Genomic DNA, 18,525 nt, shown 5'->3' with positions numbered 1-18,525 from the left:
GGACAAAAACAAGTTGCCACAATAGGAGTGCCGACAAATCCAAACGGGCTTCCCTTGACACTTCTTTGGTGCGCCAGGACCATTCACAGTTTAGCTCGCTCAGTTTAGCGCAATGCTGATTGGCTATTATTTAAAAAAAAATATATATATATATATATATATATATATATCAAGGGAGACCAAATGCTCGCTGGCAGGCCTTGCATTCAAGTTTACATACACCTTAGCCAAATACATTTAAACTCTGCTAGTAAAAAGTCCCTGTCTTAGGTCAGTTAGGATCACCACTTTATTTTAAGATGGTGAAATGTCAGAATAATAGTTGAGAATTATTTATTTCAGCTTTTATTTCTTTCATCACATTCCCAGTGAGTCAGCAGTTTACATATACTCAATTAGTATTTGGTAGCATTGCCTTTAAAATTGTTTAACTTGAGTCAAATGTTTTGGGTAGCCTTCCACAAGCTTCCCACAACAAGTTGGGTGAATTTTGGCCCATTCCTCCTGATCGAGCCAGGTGTGTAGGTCTCCTTGCTCACACATGCTTTTTCAGTTCTGCCCACAAATTTTCTAAGTGATTGAGGTCAAGGCATTGTGATGGCCACTCCAATACCTGGACTTGTTGTCCTTAAGCAATTTTAACACAACTTTGGAAGTATACTTGGGGGCATTGTCCATTTGGAAGCCCCATTTGCGACCAAGCTTTAATTTCCTGATTGATGTCTTGAGATGTTGCTTCAATATATCCACATCATTTTCCTTCCCACATGATGCCATCTATTTTTTGAAGTGCACCAGTCCCTCCTGCAGCAAAGCACCCCCACAAGATGATGCTGCCACCCCCGTGCTTTCACGGTTGGGATGGTGATCTACGGCTTGCAAGCCTCCCCCTTTTTCCTCCAAACGTAACGATGGTCATTATGACCAAACAGTTCTATTTTTGTTTCATCAGACCAGAGGACATTTCTCCAAAAAGTACAAATCTTTGTCCCCATGTGCAGTTGCAAACCGTAGCCTGGCTTTTTTTAATGGCGGTTTTGGAGCATTGGCTTCTTCCTTGCTGAGCGGCCTTTCAGGTTATGTTGATATAGGACTCGTTTTACTGTGGATGTAGATACTTTTGAACCAGTTTCCTCCAACATCTTCACAAGTTCCTTTGCTGTTGTTCTAGGTTTGATTTGCACAGTTTGCACCAAAGTAAATTAATCTCTAGGAAACAGAACGCATCTTCTTCCTGAGCGGTATGACGGCTGCGTGGTCCCATGGTGTTTATATTTGCGTACCATTGTTTGTACAGATGAACGTGGTACCTCCACCAGAATTGTGGATGTCTACAATTTTTTTGAGATCTTGGCTGATTTCTTTTGATTTTCCCATGATGTCAAGCAAAGAGGCAGAGAGTTTGATGGTAGGCCTTGAAATACATCCATAGGTACACCTCCAATTGACTCAAATGATGTCAATTAGCCTATCAGAAGCTTCTAAAGCCATGCCATCATTTTCTGGAATTTTCCAAGCTGTTTAAAGGCACAGTCAACTTAGTGTATGTAAACTTCTGACCCACTGGAATTGTGATACAGTGAATTATAAGTGAAATAATCTGTCTAAACAATTGTCGGAAACATTACTTGTGGCATGCACAAAGTAGATGTCCTAACCGCGACTTGCCAAAACTATAGTTTAACAAGAAATTTGTGGAGTGGTTGAAAAACAAGTTAATGACCCCAACCTAAGTGTATGTAAACTTCCGACTTCAACTGTACATGGCCTACAAATACAGAGACAGAGGGGCACTGTTTCACTCACTCGAATGCTTTCTCAGATGAGATACGGTCCATTCAGCCTCTTGCAAATGTAAGGAAAATCATGAAACACGGAGAGACGAAAAATGCATGTTTTTTTTCTAAGTAATTTTTGGGGGGGAAGCCTGGCTTCTCTTGGCAACCACAAATACCCCGCCACTGAGTGAAAACTACAACTCCCTTCTGCCCAGTGTCCCATATAGTTAGACTAAATATCTCATAAATTGGATTTCTCTGAAGAAAAACAGCATGTTGGGCTTAGAAAAAACCCAAACTAAATGTATTTAAAGTAATTGAACCGTCTGTCTGTTAATAACCCCCCCCCCCAAAAAAAAATTGCTCAACACTAGTAATTGGAATTGTTATAGTGCAGACTAGACTGATAATGATAGTTTGAAGAAAACACTGCAATTGTCTCATAACATGAACTGATGAGGTGGCCAGTAAATGCTGTTCTCTGAACTTCAACTGATTCAGGTTCTTTCAGTAACCTCTGGGCTCCATGTGTTTGTCTTCAAAAGGAATAGGTGATTTATAGCTGGGATGAAAAGGGTACAGTTTTTTGGGGTGTGTGTATGTGTTACCTGCTGATGCAGCAGAAAGCCACAAGATGAAACAGGTCTGCAAAGCTGAGGCCCGATCTCTCCAAGGAGAATGCTGTGGAGAAATGTATATTTAAGGAACCGTGAGACATTTCCATAGGCTATTCCCATAAATCAGAACAGCAATATTCCTAGATGAGAGAAGGAGTGATGTTTTCACTTGGGAACTACAGTGACATACCATACACACGAGAGGTCGACCAATTAATTAGGGCCGATTTCAAGTTTTCATAACAATCGGAAATCGGTATTTTTGGACACCGATTTGGCAGATTAAAAAAAATAATATTTGATAACATTTGACATGTATTTTTCTGGATTTTTGTTGTTATTCTGTCTCTCACTGTTCAAATAAACCTACCATTAAAATTATAGACGGATCATTTCTTTGTCAGTGGGCAAACGTACAAAATCAGCAGGGGATCAAATACTGTATTAATGGCACCTGTTTGAACTTGTTATCAGTATAAAAGACACCTGTCCACAACCTGAAACAGACACACTCCAAACTCCACTATGGCCAAGACCAGAGAGCTGTCAAAGGACACCAGAAACAAAATTGTAGACCTGCACCAGGCTGGGAAGACTGAATCTGCAATAGGTAAGCAGCTTGGTTTGAAGAAATCAACTGTGGGAGCAATTATTAGGAAATGGAAGACATACAAGACCACTGATAATCTCCCTCAATCTGGGGCTCCACCCAAGATCTCACCCCGTGGGGTCAAAATGATCACAACGGTGAGCAAAAATTCTAGAACCACACGGGGGACCTAGTGAATGACCTGCTGAGAGCTGGGACCAAAGTAACAAAGCCTACCATCAGTAACACACTACACCGCCAGGGACTCAAATCCTGCAGTGCCAGACGTGTCCCCCTGCTTAAGCCAGTACATGTCCAGGCCCGTCTGAAGTTTGCTAGAAAGCATTTGGATGATCCAGAAGAAGATTGGGAGAATGTTATATGGTCAGATGAAACCAAAATATAACTTTTTGGCAAAAACTCAACTCGTCATGTTTGGAGGACAAAGAATGCGGAGTTGCATCCAAAGAACACCATACCTACTGTGAAGCATGGGGGTGGAAACATCATGCTTTGGGGCTGTTTTTCTGCAAAGGGACCAGGACGACTGATCCGTGTAAAGGAAAGAATGAATGGGGCCATGTATCGTGAGATTTTGAGTGAAAACCTCCTTCCATCAGCAAGGGCATTGAAGATGAAACGTGGCTGGGTCTTTCAGCATGACAATGATCCAAAACACACAACCCGGACAACGAAGGAGTGGCTTCGTAAGAAGCATTTCAAGGTCCTGGAGTGGCCTAGCCAGTCTCCAGATCTCAACCCCATAGAAAATCTTTGGAGGGTTGAAAGTCCGTGTTGCCCAGCAACATCCTCAAAACATCACTGTTCTAGAGGAGATCTGCATGGAGGAATGGGCCAAAATACCAGCAAAAGTATGTGTGAAAACTTACAGAAAACAGTTGACCTCTGTCATTGCCAACAAAGGGTATATAACAAAGTATTGAGATAAACTTTTGTTATTGACCAAATACTTATTTTCCACCATAATTTGCAAATAAATTCATTAAAAATCCTACAATGTGATTTTCTGGATCTCTCATCTTTTTAAGTGGGAGAACTTGCACAATTGGTGGCTGATTAAATACTTTTTTGCCCCACTGTATATTGTTACACTGGCAATACTAAAGTGCCTATAAGAACATCCAATAGTCAAAAGGTATATGAAATACAAATCGTATCGAGAGAAATTGTCCTATAATAACTACAACCTAAAACGTCTTACCTGGGGATATTGAAGACTCCTGCTTCCACATGTTCTGAGCAGGGAACTTAAACGTTAGCTTTCTTACATGGCACATATTGCACTTACTTTCTTCTCCAACACTTTGTTTTTGCATTATTTAAACTAAATTGAACAGGTTTCATTTTATTTGAGGCTAACTTGATTTTATTGATGTATTATATTCAGTTAAAATAAGTGTTCATTCAGCATTGTTGTAATTTTCATTATTACAAATACATAAATAAAAAAAATAAAAAAAGTATAAATAAAATCGGCCGATTAATCGGTATCGGTTATTTTTTTGGGGTCCTCCAATAATCGGTATGGGTGTTGAAAAATTATAAAATCGGTCGACCTCTAATACACACACAAGTTGCATTATCACGAGTAGTTAACTGATCACTGTTTCCCAATGTTGTTCCTTTCATTGTGGTCTTCTGAGACACAACTTAATAGAAAAACTGTTGCTCATACGTTTGAGTCACTCTACTAAGACAACAGGGTGCACATCTGGTGCCTTGCTGGTTCATTTGCCAAGGCATGAAGAGCCAGACACACAAAGGCAACTGTATACAACAAAGTCTTTAATAACCCATACACGTGTCCCAGATCTGGAAAAAAGGGATGGACGGAGAGAGAGAAAGAAATGTATATTTTAATAGAGATTGGGGTATGCAGGAAGTGATAGAGATGGAAGGAAAGAAAGAGGCAAAGAGAGTGAGGAAGGGGGAGAGAATGTGTATTTACATTTAAGAGGCGAAATTGGGGAAGTGGGTTAAATCCAGACAGCAGGCCAGCGAGCAGTCCCCATCTGTACACTGAACTCCATTACTAATGCTTAACTTGGACGAATTCTGAGCTTGAGAAGAGCAACAGGATGTCAAAGTCTGCTGTGTAATGTGAAAACAGTATGTCCACATTTACATAAGTACTCTACATTTGCACATTTCTATTTGACTCTTGCTGCATCAAACAGTACTCAAGTTAGCAGGAAAGAAATAAACCAACTTATGATCAGAATCTATACTGAACAAAAATATAAACACAACATGGAACAATTTCAAAGCTTTTAATGAGTTACAGTTCATATAAGGAAATCAGTCAATTGAAATAAATAAATGATGCCTTAATCAATGGATGTCACAAGACGATCCCGCCGGTTGGATGTACTGCCAAATTATCTAAAAACAACATTGGAGGCAGCTTTTGATAGAGAAATGAACAATCAATTATCTGGCAACAACTCTGGTGGACATTCTTGCAATCAGCAGGCCAATTGCACGCTCCCTCATGCCTTTTAATCAGCTTCTTGATATGCCACACCTGTCAGGTGGATGGATTATCTTGGCAAAGAAAAAAATGTTCAATAACAGGAATAAACAAATGTGTTCACAAAATGGTGAGAGAAATAAGCTTTTTGTGCGTATGGAAAATTTCCAGGATTTTTTTTATTTCAGCTCATGAAACCACCACTTTACATGTTGCGTTTATATTTTTGTTCAGCATACATTTGGACAATGTCACTACTCTCCAACATTATTGTTCCATGGCTAAACAATGCCCAGTTAGCTGCCTTGTTCAGTGAGGCTTTTTGCAGGAGATATGAGTGTGTTTTCCAGGCATTTGTCGACGCCTAGTACAACCGTTTACATAGAATCGGAGAGCAAGCTGCAACACGTACCAGGCTACATCACATTAAGAAACCATACAAAATACCTGGTCAGCCATTTTCTGGGACAACACACCCAACAAATAGTTTAGTCAGATTGTTATATTCAACCCAAGAACATCAAAAGAGAGGCAGCAATATAAAGCCTGGTTTAAGAAGTGAATCTTTGTGTGACTTAACTGCATAACACATAAATACGTTCACTAGGTAAGTATTGGGAAATAGGCTTGGGGAAACACCCAGTGCTCTCTGCATCGACCTCTGAGTAGAGAGAGAAGAGAATAATGTTGAGGCCCAGGTAGAGAAACACCACATACTGTACCGTGACAGAAGCACGTCAACACTGGTGTTGATTTAGAATGGGGGGAAAACACGAGGGGAAATTAGAGCAAAAGGGATATAGATTAAAATAGAATTTTCAAATAATCAGAGGAAAAATAAATGTTGTATTGAGAAGCTTATAATAACAGGTCTATGGGGGATACATTTGGATGATAAAGATCCCTAATAGATAGGAATTGATAGGCCATGTGCTTACTGTATTGACACTCCTTCACAGGGAAATCTTTGATGGGTGTCTCAGAGTCCTGGTGCATCCGCAGAGAGATCACCTTCCTCTGCAGGGTAGTCGACTTTCTCACCAGAAATGTCTGCAGCCAGGGGGAAAAAGCCCATTGAGAAACACAGACATCAATAAAAACGTTGAAATGGAAAAATCACAGACACTTCTGAAGTATGTGTCTCATTTAGTCCTCCATTGTGTGAGAATGTAAGGGTGTCTGTGTATTGTGATGTTGTTGCATGAATAGGAGTTTCATTTTTATTTAAACAGAAAAAGAAACCCTTGAGGTTAGAAACCTCTGAGGGGGACCTGGCAAGGAAGTAGTCAGTGTGTACATGCAACACATTAGCACAATACATTAAAAACAATCACGATAGTCATTTTCCTCTATCTGAGCTTTAAACTCAGCAAGCGATACCCTCTCCTCCAGTTTTAAAGTATTTAGACAAAAGGAGAATTATAGGAACATTTATTTTTCCAATTTCATCCTGGCCTTAGGTACTGTGAAAGATGGTCATCACAAACAACTGCTACTTTGTTAGGATCACAGATAAGTAGGAAATACTCCAAGCACTGCTTTGCACACAAAGATGTACCAGTGAGTCAGCCTTCTCATAGGAAGAGGGACATTTCACCATGTCATATACACTGAGTGTACAAAACATTAGGAACACCTTAATATTGGGTGGAACCCTCTTTTGCCCTCAGAGCAACCTCAATTTGTCAGGGCATGGACTCTACAAGGTGTGGAAAGCATTCCACAGTGATGCTGGCCCATGTTAACTCCAATGCTTCCCACAGTTGTGTCAAGTTGGCTGGATGTCCTTTTGGTGGTGGACCATTCTTGTTACAGACGGGGAACTGTTGAGTGTGAAAAACCCAGCAGCGTTGCAGTTCTTGGCACACTCAAACCGGTGCACTGGCACCAACTACCATACCCCATTCAAAAGCACTTAAATATTTTGTCTTACCCACTCACCCTTTGAATGGCTCACATACACAATTCATTTGTCTCTCGGTTTGAAAATCCTTCTTTAACCGGTCTACTTTTCTTCATCTAGGGGACGTCAGGTAGCCTAGTGGTTAGAGCGCTGAGCCAGTAACCAAAGGTGGTTCTCACTCAGTGGTTCTGGTGTACGCAAGGGTTCGGCTGGGGGTACCTTAAGGAACTCAGTCAGGCGTTCAACTTACTCCTGAAAGTTGCTCAAGGTGCAATTTCGAAATTGGGTAGTGCATCAGCAGTTTTCCTCTTGTCATGTCAGTCATTGCAGACCTTTGAGAGGTATTTATAACTTTTTAGAAATGTCCAGATCAACTATACCATGTCAGCTATCATTTTTTAGCCCATTGATTTTGTTGTAACGTTTGAGTCACTCAAATATCACATGAACACACATAAGACATGACAAAATGTGTAGAATTATAGGAAATATGGGTGAGTGGTCTTTCCTTTGTTATTAATTAAGCGCCAGTGATAGTGTCCAGTATCTTATGGGTGCTTGCTGAGGCTTGCATGTAAACAATACCACTATAATCTCTTTAAGAGTCTTGACACCTACTCGTCAATCGAATTAACATAAAAAAATCCCCATCAAAATCCTTTAGTTTAAGTTAGATGTTTTTTTTATTGCATGGGACACGTCTCAATTCACTGCATCCGCCTGTGTGTGTCTTCCGCCTGTGTGTGTGTGTGTGTCTTCCGCCTGTGTGTGTGTGTGTGTCTTCCGCCTGTGTGTGTGTGTGTCTTCCGCCTGTGTGTGTGTGTGTGTGTGTCTTCCGCCTGTGTGTGTGTGTGTGTGTGTCTTCCGCCTGTGTGTGTGTGTGTGTGTGTCTTCCGCCTGTGTGTGTGTGTGTGTGTGTCTTCCGCCTGTGTGTGTGTGTGTGTGTGTCTTCCGCCTGTGTGTCTTCCGCCTGTGTGTCTTCCGCCTGTGTGTCTTCCGCCTGTGTGTCTTCCGCCTGTGTGTCTTCCGCCTGTGTGTCTTCCGCCTGTGTGTCTTCCGCCTGTGTGTCTTCCGCCTGTGTGTCTTCCGCCTGTGTGTCTTCCGCCTGTGTGTCTTCCGCCTGTGTGTCTTCCGCCTGTGTGTCTTCCGCCTGTGTGTCTTCCGCCTGTGTGTCTTCCGCCTGTGTGTCTTCCGCCTGTGTGTGTGTGTGTCTTCCGCCTGTGTGTCTTCCGCCTGTGTGTGTGTCTTCCGCATCTGAGGTTGAAAGTGGCAGAGCTACAGCGCTGTTTGTCAGACCAGGAGATATCCTGAAAAATCGGTCTGTAGCGTCCGAATGGTTTGGCCTAAAATAATATGACCACTATGGAAAAGGGGAGACTCACGAACATGATGGTTTTACCGTTTTGCTCTACGACCCCCACAACTGTCACGGTACTCGTCTGAAGGCAACACAGTAATGGTTAAAACATTTTATGGAAGTATGAACGTAGTTGTGTGTCCAAAAAATGTATTGTTAAACGTGTCCAAAAACAACGACATTATTTCCTGAGCTTTCTTATATCTCCTCGATATAGGACAGACACTTCAAAACCTTGATTCATTTTTTACATGTATTAATGTGTTATTCAACACATGTCTATGGGCTATAGTAGTGAAGGGCAAATAAAAATATCAAATGTGGCCTTTTATGATGCCTACAGGGGTCCTAAAATTCTAAATCAAATGGCTAAATGATCCATGGTATGACCTTAAAACAATTCCATATGTTAGCTTAGTAGAACATGAATTTGGTCCTGTGACTAGGTGAGTGCATCTGGTCTCACCCCAGTGGGCTGTGATTGCAGTTTGCGTGTGGCTTCTGCCCGGCTCAGTCCCAGCTGCAGCCACACAGCATGCGTTTGCACCAGCCTGTCCAGCACACTCATCCTTCTATGCAAAGAGTCGTAGCCTGAATCCCTAACTCCAGCAAGCCCTGCCCGCACACCAACACAGGGAGGTAGGAACAGACCTCCCACCTGCCCATCTAGCCTGAGAGGGGGAGAAAGACCAAATTAGAAATATACAATTTATATCCTCTATTTGTTTACTAGTAGTGATATCTAATGTACAGACACATGCATGCACACACAAAAAACTATGCAAACACAAGTGCACACAAACACATAATAAAAACAAGAACGTAATAGATCAGCATGAGAACCAAAAAGTATTATTGAGTTGAATCAGTTATAAATGGATTTCAAAACCGAGAATAGCATAATAGCCCAGGAGGTTCAGTATTGCAGTGTAAAACATGTACCCAATGAAATGATTCAACGCAAGCACACCCACCTTTATCCTTCACCATTCATACTTCTTCAGAAATAGGTGCTTTTTCAATTCCACGGAAACTGCTTTAACATCCTATCAGGGCAGAACAGACCCGCTAACGCCACTGATAGTGCTTGCAGAGCACCGCATTACGGGTGGTATGTAAGCGGGCCAAAATGAATTGACAACCCAAATCATCGCACAGGCTGGATAGAAATGTATCATTGCCCTGTGGGCCTTGTGTTTGACACGTGGTGTAGAAGGAAACTGGTTAAATAAGGATGTTTAAGCCTTGAAACAATTAAGATATGGATTGTGTATGTGTGCAATTCAGAGAGAGGGTGAATGGTCAAGACAAAATATTTATGTGCCTTTGAACAAAATATGGTAGTAAGTGCCAGGTGCACTGGTTTGAGTGTGTCAAGAACTGCAACCCTGCTGGGTTTTGAATGCTCAACAGTTTCCTGTGTGTATCAAGAATGGTCCACCACCCAAAGGACATCCAGCCAACTTGACAATGGTGGGATGCATTGGAGTCAACACGGACCAGCATCTCTGTGGAACGGTTTCAACACCTTGTAGAGTCCATGCCCCGACAAATTGAGGCTGTTCTGAGGGCAAAAGCAGGTGCAACTCCATATTAGGAAGGTGTTCCTAATGTTTTGTACACCCAGTGTAATCTACATGTCATTATGTACCTAATGTCAGGTAATCTGAAAATCATTTTTTTTGTAGCCTATAATTTAATCTACACAAACATGCTTGGTGTTCACTTTGGAAATCACTGATACTCTATCCACCTTTCCCTCTGACATCTCGTCAACACAAAGACATCATGAAACTCAGCTACCAGAATGACCAGAGCACACTATCCCCACTTGCTGGTGGAGACAGGGAACTACAGAACACCAATCAACTTTACTCACTGGCACTCATCATCGTTATCATCATGATCCTCAAATCATGCTTATCAAACAGCCAGTAACAATTTTTTATTATTATTTCACCTTTATTTAACCAGGTAGGCAAGTTGAGAACAAGTTCTCATTTACAATTGCGGCCTGGCCAACATAAAGCAAAGCAGTTGACACATACAACGACAGAGTTACACATAGAGTAAAACAAACATACAGTCAATAATACAGTAGAAACAAGTCTATATACGATGTGAGCAAATGAGCTGAGATAAGAGAGTTAAAGGCAAAAAAAAGGCCATGGTGGCAAAGTAAATACAATATAGCAAGTAAAACACTGGAATGGTAGATTTGCAGTGGAAGAATGTGCAAAGTAGAAATAGAAATAATGGGTGCAAAGGAGCAAAATAAATAAATAAATACAGTAGGGGAAGAGGTAGTTGTTTGGGCTAAATTATAGATGGGCTATGTACAGGTGCAGTAATCTGTGAGCTGCTCTGACAGCTGGTGCTTAAAGCTAGTGAGGGAGATGTGTTTCCAGTTTCAGAGATTTTTGTAGTTCGTTCCAATCATTTGCAGCAGAGAACTGGAAGGAGAGGCGGCCAAAGGAGGAATTGGTTTTGGGGGTGACCAGAGAGATATACCTGCTGGAGCGCGTGCTACAGGTGGGTGCTGCTATAGTGACCAGTGAGCTGAGATAAGGGGGGACTTTACCTAGCAGGGTCTTGTAGATGACCTGGAGCCATTGGGTTTGGCGATGAGTATGAAGCGAGGGCCAGCCAACGAGAGCGTACAGGTCGCAGTGGGTTGTATATGGGGCTTGGTGACAAAACAGATGGCACTGTGATAGACTGCATCCAATTTATTGAGTAGGGTATTGAAGGCTATTTTGTAAATGACATCGCCGAAGTCGAGGATCGGTAGGATGGTCAGTTTTACGAGGGTATGTTTGGCAGCATGAGTGAAGGATGCTTTGTTGCGGAATAGGAAGCCGATTCTAGATTGAATTTTGGATTGGAGATGCTTAATGTAAGTCTGGAAGGAGAGTTTACAGTCTAACCAGACACCTAGGTATTTGTAGTCGTCCACATATTCTAAGTCAGAACCGTCCAGAGTAGTGATGCTGGACGGGCGGGCAGGTGCAGGCAGCGATCGGTTGAAAAGCATGCATTTAGTTTTACTTGTATTTAAGAGCAGTTGGAGGCCACGGAAGGAGAGTTGTATGGCATTGAAGCTCGTCTGGAGGGTTGTTAACACAGTGTCCAAAGAAGGGTCAGAAGTATACAAAATGGTGTCGTCTGCGTAGAGGTGGATCAGAGACTCACCAGCAGCAAGAGCGACATCATTGATGTATACCGAGAAGAGAGTCGGCCAAGAATTGAACCTGTGGCACCCCCATAGAGACTGCCAGAGTCCCGGACAACAGGCCCTCCGATTTGACACACTGAACTCTATCAGCGAAGTAGTTGGTGAACCAGGCGAAACAATGAATTCAACATCTGTTGTTATTTACACTCCACTACTAGAGTAAATGGATGGACAGAAAGAACAATTTTGTTAGTCAGTTTGTCTGTAGGTTAACACTTACCCCTGTAGTATTACAGGCTCTGGATCTCCCTCTGCTTGCTCAGCCTTTTGCACCATCTCCTTCTTCAGAGTCCCAATCTCCCAGACAAACGAGTCAATCAGCTATAGCACAGAAAGACAAGTCGATTAGTGACGAGGGATAGAGGGCGTACGAGGCAAACAAGTTGAGAATGTGTGTGTATAGTGAATGTATTTTTGTGTGAGACAACTTTGCACTCATTCCTGCAGACTCAGGAGTTGGGGAAATTGTCACCTCTAGAGCTGTCCACAACCCCCCCCCCCCCAAAAAAAAGTATAATTGTTGATGGAGTTGTCTGATGCTTTAAGTGCACCGTTTGATTAAATAATTAAGACACAAATAACCGAAGAGGGAGCCCGACAGCAATTGATTTAGAAACAAGAAGTGCTCCTGAGTAGAATGGAGCCTCCTTTTACTGCGACAGAACGTACAGGAAATTGTGTACAGTGCAATATGCATGTCCAATATGAAAGAAACAGTTGGATTTAAGCAGATTGGCCACACTATGTGACCCTCAGTGAAAACTCTGGATTTGGAAACTAGAAGTGCTCCTGAGTAGAATGGGCCATTCTGCAGTAGATTTTACTGCAACACAAATTGTACCAGTCCACACGAGGGGGCTAAAGTGGGTTTAGGCCCCTCAGTTTTAGTCGATATATAATTATGGGCATCTGGCAAGAAATCACATTTATTTTTCGGTGATTGAGGACATTATCGAGTTCCTAGTCTCAAACCAGTAACCACTGAGGGGGACATTGGAAGTAACAGAGTCAAGAGGCGCAGTGGATTTTTTGTTGTTGTGGAATATACTCTTTGATGGAATATACTCTTTGAAAAGACAAGGAACTTGCCAATGTGTTTAGCACCATACCCCACAAACACGTCACACGATATTCAAAATGAAATCATAGGGCTCACGAGTGAGACTGTCACTGAAGAAAGAGTTAAAGATATCGGAATCTTGGTACACATTCAAGGTAGACGTGACCAAGGATCCTAATGGATGTGAAAATAGGAGAGAGCCATGACTTTCTATATGTGGAAAAATGTTTAGGGCTCCCGAGTGGCGCAGCGGTGTAAGGCACTGCATATCAGTGCTAGAGGCGTCACTACAGACCCTGGTTCGATTCCAGGCTGTATCACAACAGTCCCTGATTGGGAGTCCAACAGGGCAGAGCACAATTGGCCCAGCGTCGTCCGGGTTAGGCCCGGGTAGGCAGTCATTGTAAATAAGAATTTGTTCTTACCTGTTTATTTGACTAGGCAAGTCAGTTAAAACAATTAATCACTGCTGGCTGGATCGAAGCAGAACCGATTTGGTGGAAGCTGAGTTTAGTGTCGCTCGCCAGTTTTTGCAGACTGAAATCATCCACTCTGCCTCCAATGAGGACACCTGGACCCTCTCCACTATGCCGACCATGCTTACTGCACTGAAACATGGACTGACCTTTGGGATGTCCACAGCTACATGTCAATTCATTTTCCACCTTTGATAAATGTGTTCAGTCAGCACCAAAAGAGGATGTTACCAGAGGAAAGCTCCACTAATACAACTGGCATTTGAGGGGGATCTTACAAGTTTCTAGGGAGAATGGAATTATTGATTATTCAGGAAGTTCCACAGAGCATCAAGGAGGCAGCAGAAAACTCTGCCTAGTTATTTGGCAAGACAGCCTACTACAGTGAGCTGCTATCTCCAGTCACCTTTTGTTTACTGTTAATATAACTAGCGTAAATATAGATTGTCATGCCTTTATCGATCTGATATTGTGTTTACTATGCCTACTTGGTACCGCTGTTTTGTTCAAATTAATTTGTTCGCATGTGTCGGTATTCTAAACCAAAATTGCTATTGATTTTTGTTGTTGTTGCAAGCATGAATAACTAGGCTACTACTTTCAGCATTTAGTTTACATTATTTTGGTAAGACAGCTGTGTACGGCTGCATTCACATAGGCAGTTTGTAATAGGTGTATTACCCTTGTAGCCTATTTTCATGACCAAAGTGGCCTTGCTGTAGTGCGCTGTCAATTGTGCTGACAGTGCAGCAGAGATGGGCTATAGATTTCATAAGGACTCAAAGATCAGAGTCTCTGCATTTAAGCTTTGTTTGTTGTATAGCGTGATTATATAAGCAGAATTAAATATAATTCCAATGCAAGAACCCCCCCCCAAAAAAATGTGCCCCCTCGCTGATTTCAACTGCCTCCTTAGTCACTTTATCCTGGAGCTGGATCTGGACACAATATACGGAAAATTGTGTACATACATAAAACATTGTTGACTATATAGTATTTAGAAGGGGCGGCAGGGTAGCCTAGTGGTTAGAGCGTTGGACTAGTAACCGGAAGGTTGAAAGTTCAAATCCCCGAGCTGACAAGGTACAAATCTGTCGTTCTGCCCCTGAACAGGCAGTTAACCCACTGTTCCTAGGCCGTCATTGAAAATAAGAATTTGTTCTTAACTGTCTTGCCTAGTTAAATAAAGGTAAAATAAAAAAAATACAATCAATCTCTTAGAGAAATACCTAAATATTATTTGCATAACAAGAATTCATTTTTTGCCCTAATTATTAATTTACTAAGTATAAAGGACGGGAATGCTTACTCTGAAGGATTCATGACGCGGAAGTACTTAGTTATTCTTGGCTGCTTCAGAGTTGAGGACGACCTCCCTGCAAAATAACTGCCCAGATTGACAATGTTGTTTCGCAAAGTTAAACAAAAAGTGGCTTTGAGCGATGTAAGTAAAAAAATATGTAAAAAATTGACCCGGAAGTGTTTTTCAGTTGTAGAGTTGTGTTTAGTTGTTTAAGGTTTCAAATATGTCATTTCCTTAACCCATCTGGTAACTAAAATGACATATGTTTCAAGTATCATGCTAGCTAGTCTTGGGTGTTAGTCTGGCAGACGTTACAGGCCAGGTGGGTGGGACGAAAGTAACAATGTAAACTGATGCTGGAAACAAATTGACTAGAGCATATTTATAATTACAAAACAAAGGGGAACTGTTGCAGACACACAATGTTTTCTTAAGGGAGAGATGGGAGGCATGTGTTACAGCTAATAGATTGTAAACTACTGCCCTATGACACAGTCTTATAGCTTCACTGTTTTTATATCATATTCTCTCAATAGGTTTTGCATCATTATGTACACTTGAGTACGAATGGGTGGCTTATTCTCAAATACCTCTGTGTATGAGTCCGGATAATTAACAACGGACTTAGTCAGGCTGAAGAATGTATACTCCCTAGTCTCAAAGCTTCTCCTGACTGATAAGTAGACCAGGAGATGTGTGGAGGAGTATCAAAGGTTCCGTACTTGGGCTGGGATGATAACACCACCTGCCTAGCCACAGAGATGCATTGTACAGCCTGGACTCTGGAGGGGGAGGTATTGTCTTGGGGGAGGGTACAAACGGAGGTTATAAATATATGTGCGTGTATAATCATACTTTGTCTTTGCAGCTGTTTGACCCAGTGTGATTTAATACATCTAGCTGGAACTTTCTTCAGAGTCTGACTAGAATTTGTACCCGAATCTTACAACCAAACTCTGATGACCTGGAATAAAATAAACATTTGAGCACAGGCCATTGTCTCTAGTTCATATTATAATGTTAACAGAATAGCAACGTAACTGAATGTTTGAAAATTGACATTAGATTTATGCCTTAATCAATTTACTTGACAGAGCAGCTTCTCACATAAGCTTTTAAAATCAACAGGTTAGTGGTTAAAAAAATCTATCATTCTGGGGGTCAATTACCTTATGTCAAGCCGTTGGAAATGTGATACTCATTTTGTGTATGTCGTTTGTGACGAGAATAAAGACAGTTATTTTATCAAGACATGACAAGGACAGCTGGTACGGCTAAGCATGAAAAGTAATTGAAAATTCCAATGAAAGTGAGCTGAGAAAATGGTTAGTATAGCTTATGTGATCCATTTTAGTCCAATTAATATTGTAAGGCAAAATATGGTGATGTTGATGTATGGTTCATTTTCACAAATGTCAAACCTATAGCATTAATTATTCAGATAGACACATGAAATTATGGTTGATAGTACATTTGTTGAAAGAGCCTTTATTACAGCATAGCAAAGATTTTAAAAAGCAGTTGTGGAACTGCTTTATCCGACATGTTGCGGTTGCATGAGACTTGGAGCACAGTGAATCAGCAGGCTATTAAACAAACACTCAAACAGGCAACAGAAGCAGGATCTGTCTTATTGCTGTAGATACAGGGCCTTCAGACAGTATTCACACCCCTTGACTTCTTCCACATCTTGTGTTGTTAGAGCATACATTTTTATTTGGATTACATTTTGTGACACTGGCCTACACACAATACCCCATGTCAACGTGGAATTATGTTTACAAATTAAGAAAATATGAAAAGGTGAAGTGTCTTAAGTATTCAACCCCTTTGTTATGACAAACCTAAATAAGTTCAGAATAATATATTTGCTAAACAAATCACATAATAGGTTGCATGACTCAGTGTGCAATAGTGTTTCACCAAAATGTTTTAATGACTACCATATATCTGTACCCCACATACAATTATCTGTAAAGTCTCAGTCCAGCATTGAATTTCAAAACAGATTCAACCAAAGACCAGGGATATTTTCCAAATGCCTCGCAAAGAAGGGCACCTATTGGTAGATGGGTTAAAAAAATTTAAAAAATGTAAGTAGAAATTGAATATCCCTTTGAGCATGGTGAAGTTATTAATTACAATTTGGATGGTGTATCAATACACCCAGTCACTACAAAGATACAGGCTGGAGTTGCTGGAGAGGAAGAAAACCGCTCAGGGATTTCACCATGAGGTCAATGGTGACATTAAAACAGTTACAGAGTTTAATGACTGTGATAGGGGAAAACTGTGGATGGATCAACAACATTGTAGTTACTCCGCAATACTAACCTAAATGACAGAGTGAAAAGGAAGCCTGTTCAGAATACAAATATTCCAAAACATGTTGTTTGGAATAAGGCACTAAAGTAAAACTGCAAAAATCTACTTTGTGTCTTGAATACAAAGCTTTATGTTTGGAGCAAATCCAACACGTCACTGAGTACCACTTCATATTTACAAGCATGGTGGTGGCTACATCATGTTACGCTTGTCATCAGCAAGAACTCCCTAGTCTAGGAAAAAAAGCAGAAAAAGCAGAAGAGCAAAGCACAGGCAAAATCGGAGAGGAAAACTTGGTTCAGTCTGCTTTCCAACATATACTTGGTGACAAATTCATCTGTGGGTTCGAGCCTCTATCTCTCTGTAATAACGACATCAACCACATTTAAGCTGTGAACTCAGTGAAGAGCCTCTTTCAATAGGTCTGTTGGGTGGTTATGTGATGGGACAATAACCTAAAACAAATATACACTGGAGTTGCTTACCAGATGACATTGAATATTCCTGAGTGGCCTAGTTATAGTTTTGACTTAAATCTGCTTGGAAATCTATGACAAGACTTCAAAATTGCTACCTAGCATTCATCAACAACCAACTTGCCTGAGCTTGAAGAATAAAAAAATAAAGTGCAAATATTGTACAAACCAGGTGTGCAAATCTCTTAGTGACTTATCCTGAAAGACTAAGCTGTAATTGAAAACATATCTAAATTAATATATTTCTGTGTGCTTTTAAATTATTTTTACAAATGTTTTTACAAATGTCGATTTTTTTTTCCACTTTGAAAGAGTATTTTGTGTAGAGCATTGACAAAATATTACGATGAAATCCATTTTCATTCCACTTGGTAAAAAAAAAAATGTGGAGAAAGTCAAGGGGTGTGAATACTTTCTGAAGGCAATGTATATCGACCAGTCGACTAAATGGGGTCAGCCCTAGTCGCCTCCCAGTGTGTGTCAGAGGAGGCTGGTGAGAACAGCTATAGGAGTAAGGGGTCATTGTAAAAGGCTGGAATTGAATAAATTGTAGAGTATCAAACAAACAAAAATATGCAAACCACATGTTTCACTGTTCCATTTCATCAATTGACCCTGTATAACCATTTAACTGCATCCTTTTCTGTCACTGTAGTAGAAATATCCAATCAGGACAAGTTAACACACAACCAGCAATGGAATTTAGGTTGTTAGTCAACGTACAGGCATATTGCCATATTTTAACCATAAAATTATTTCACAGAAGAGCCACTTCCCCTTTACTGACTGACCAAGGCTACAAGGAAAGAGAAACAGAGAAAAGAAAAGCAAGACAAAATGGCCACTAAACAACAAACCAGATGAGAAGCCAGACTCACATAACATCTAACGCTGATACTAAAGTTAACTAGGAGA

At 41.0% G+C, this 18,525-nt stretch overlaps 1 protein-coding gene across 2 annotated transcripts in view; it reads right to left on the bottom strand.

The window, feature by feature from the left end:
• Positions 1-18,525, bottom strand: part of LOC109899714 (ras and Rab interactor 2) — a 48,140-nt gene that overhangs the window by 16,855 nt on the left and 12,760 nt on the right. For both annotated transcript variants that reach the window (XM_020495181.2, XM_020495182.2), the window contains 4 exons: positions 12,191-12,291; positions 9,202-9,406; positions 6,414-6,525; positions 2,387-2,459 (listed from right to left, as the gene is read on the bottom strand). In XM_020495181.2, the coding sequence (XP_020350770.1) occupies positions 2,387-2,459; positions 6,414-6,525; positions 9,202-9,406; positions 12,191-12,291 (491 nt within the window). The remainder of the gene's footprint in view (positions 1-2,386; positions 2,460-6,413; positions 6,526-9,201; positions 9,407-12,190; positions 12,292-18,525) is intronic.

Source organism: Oncorhynchus kisutch, linkage group LG11, assembly GCF_002021735.2.
Source record: "Oncorhynchus kisutch isolate 150728-3 linkage group LG11, Okis_V2, whole genome shotgun sequence".
Lineage (NCBI taxonomy): Eukaryota > Metazoa > Chordata > Actinopteri > Salmoniformes > Salmonidae > Oncorhynchus > Oncorhynchus kisutch.
This window is presented reverse-complemented; position numbering and strand designations above follow the sequence as displayed.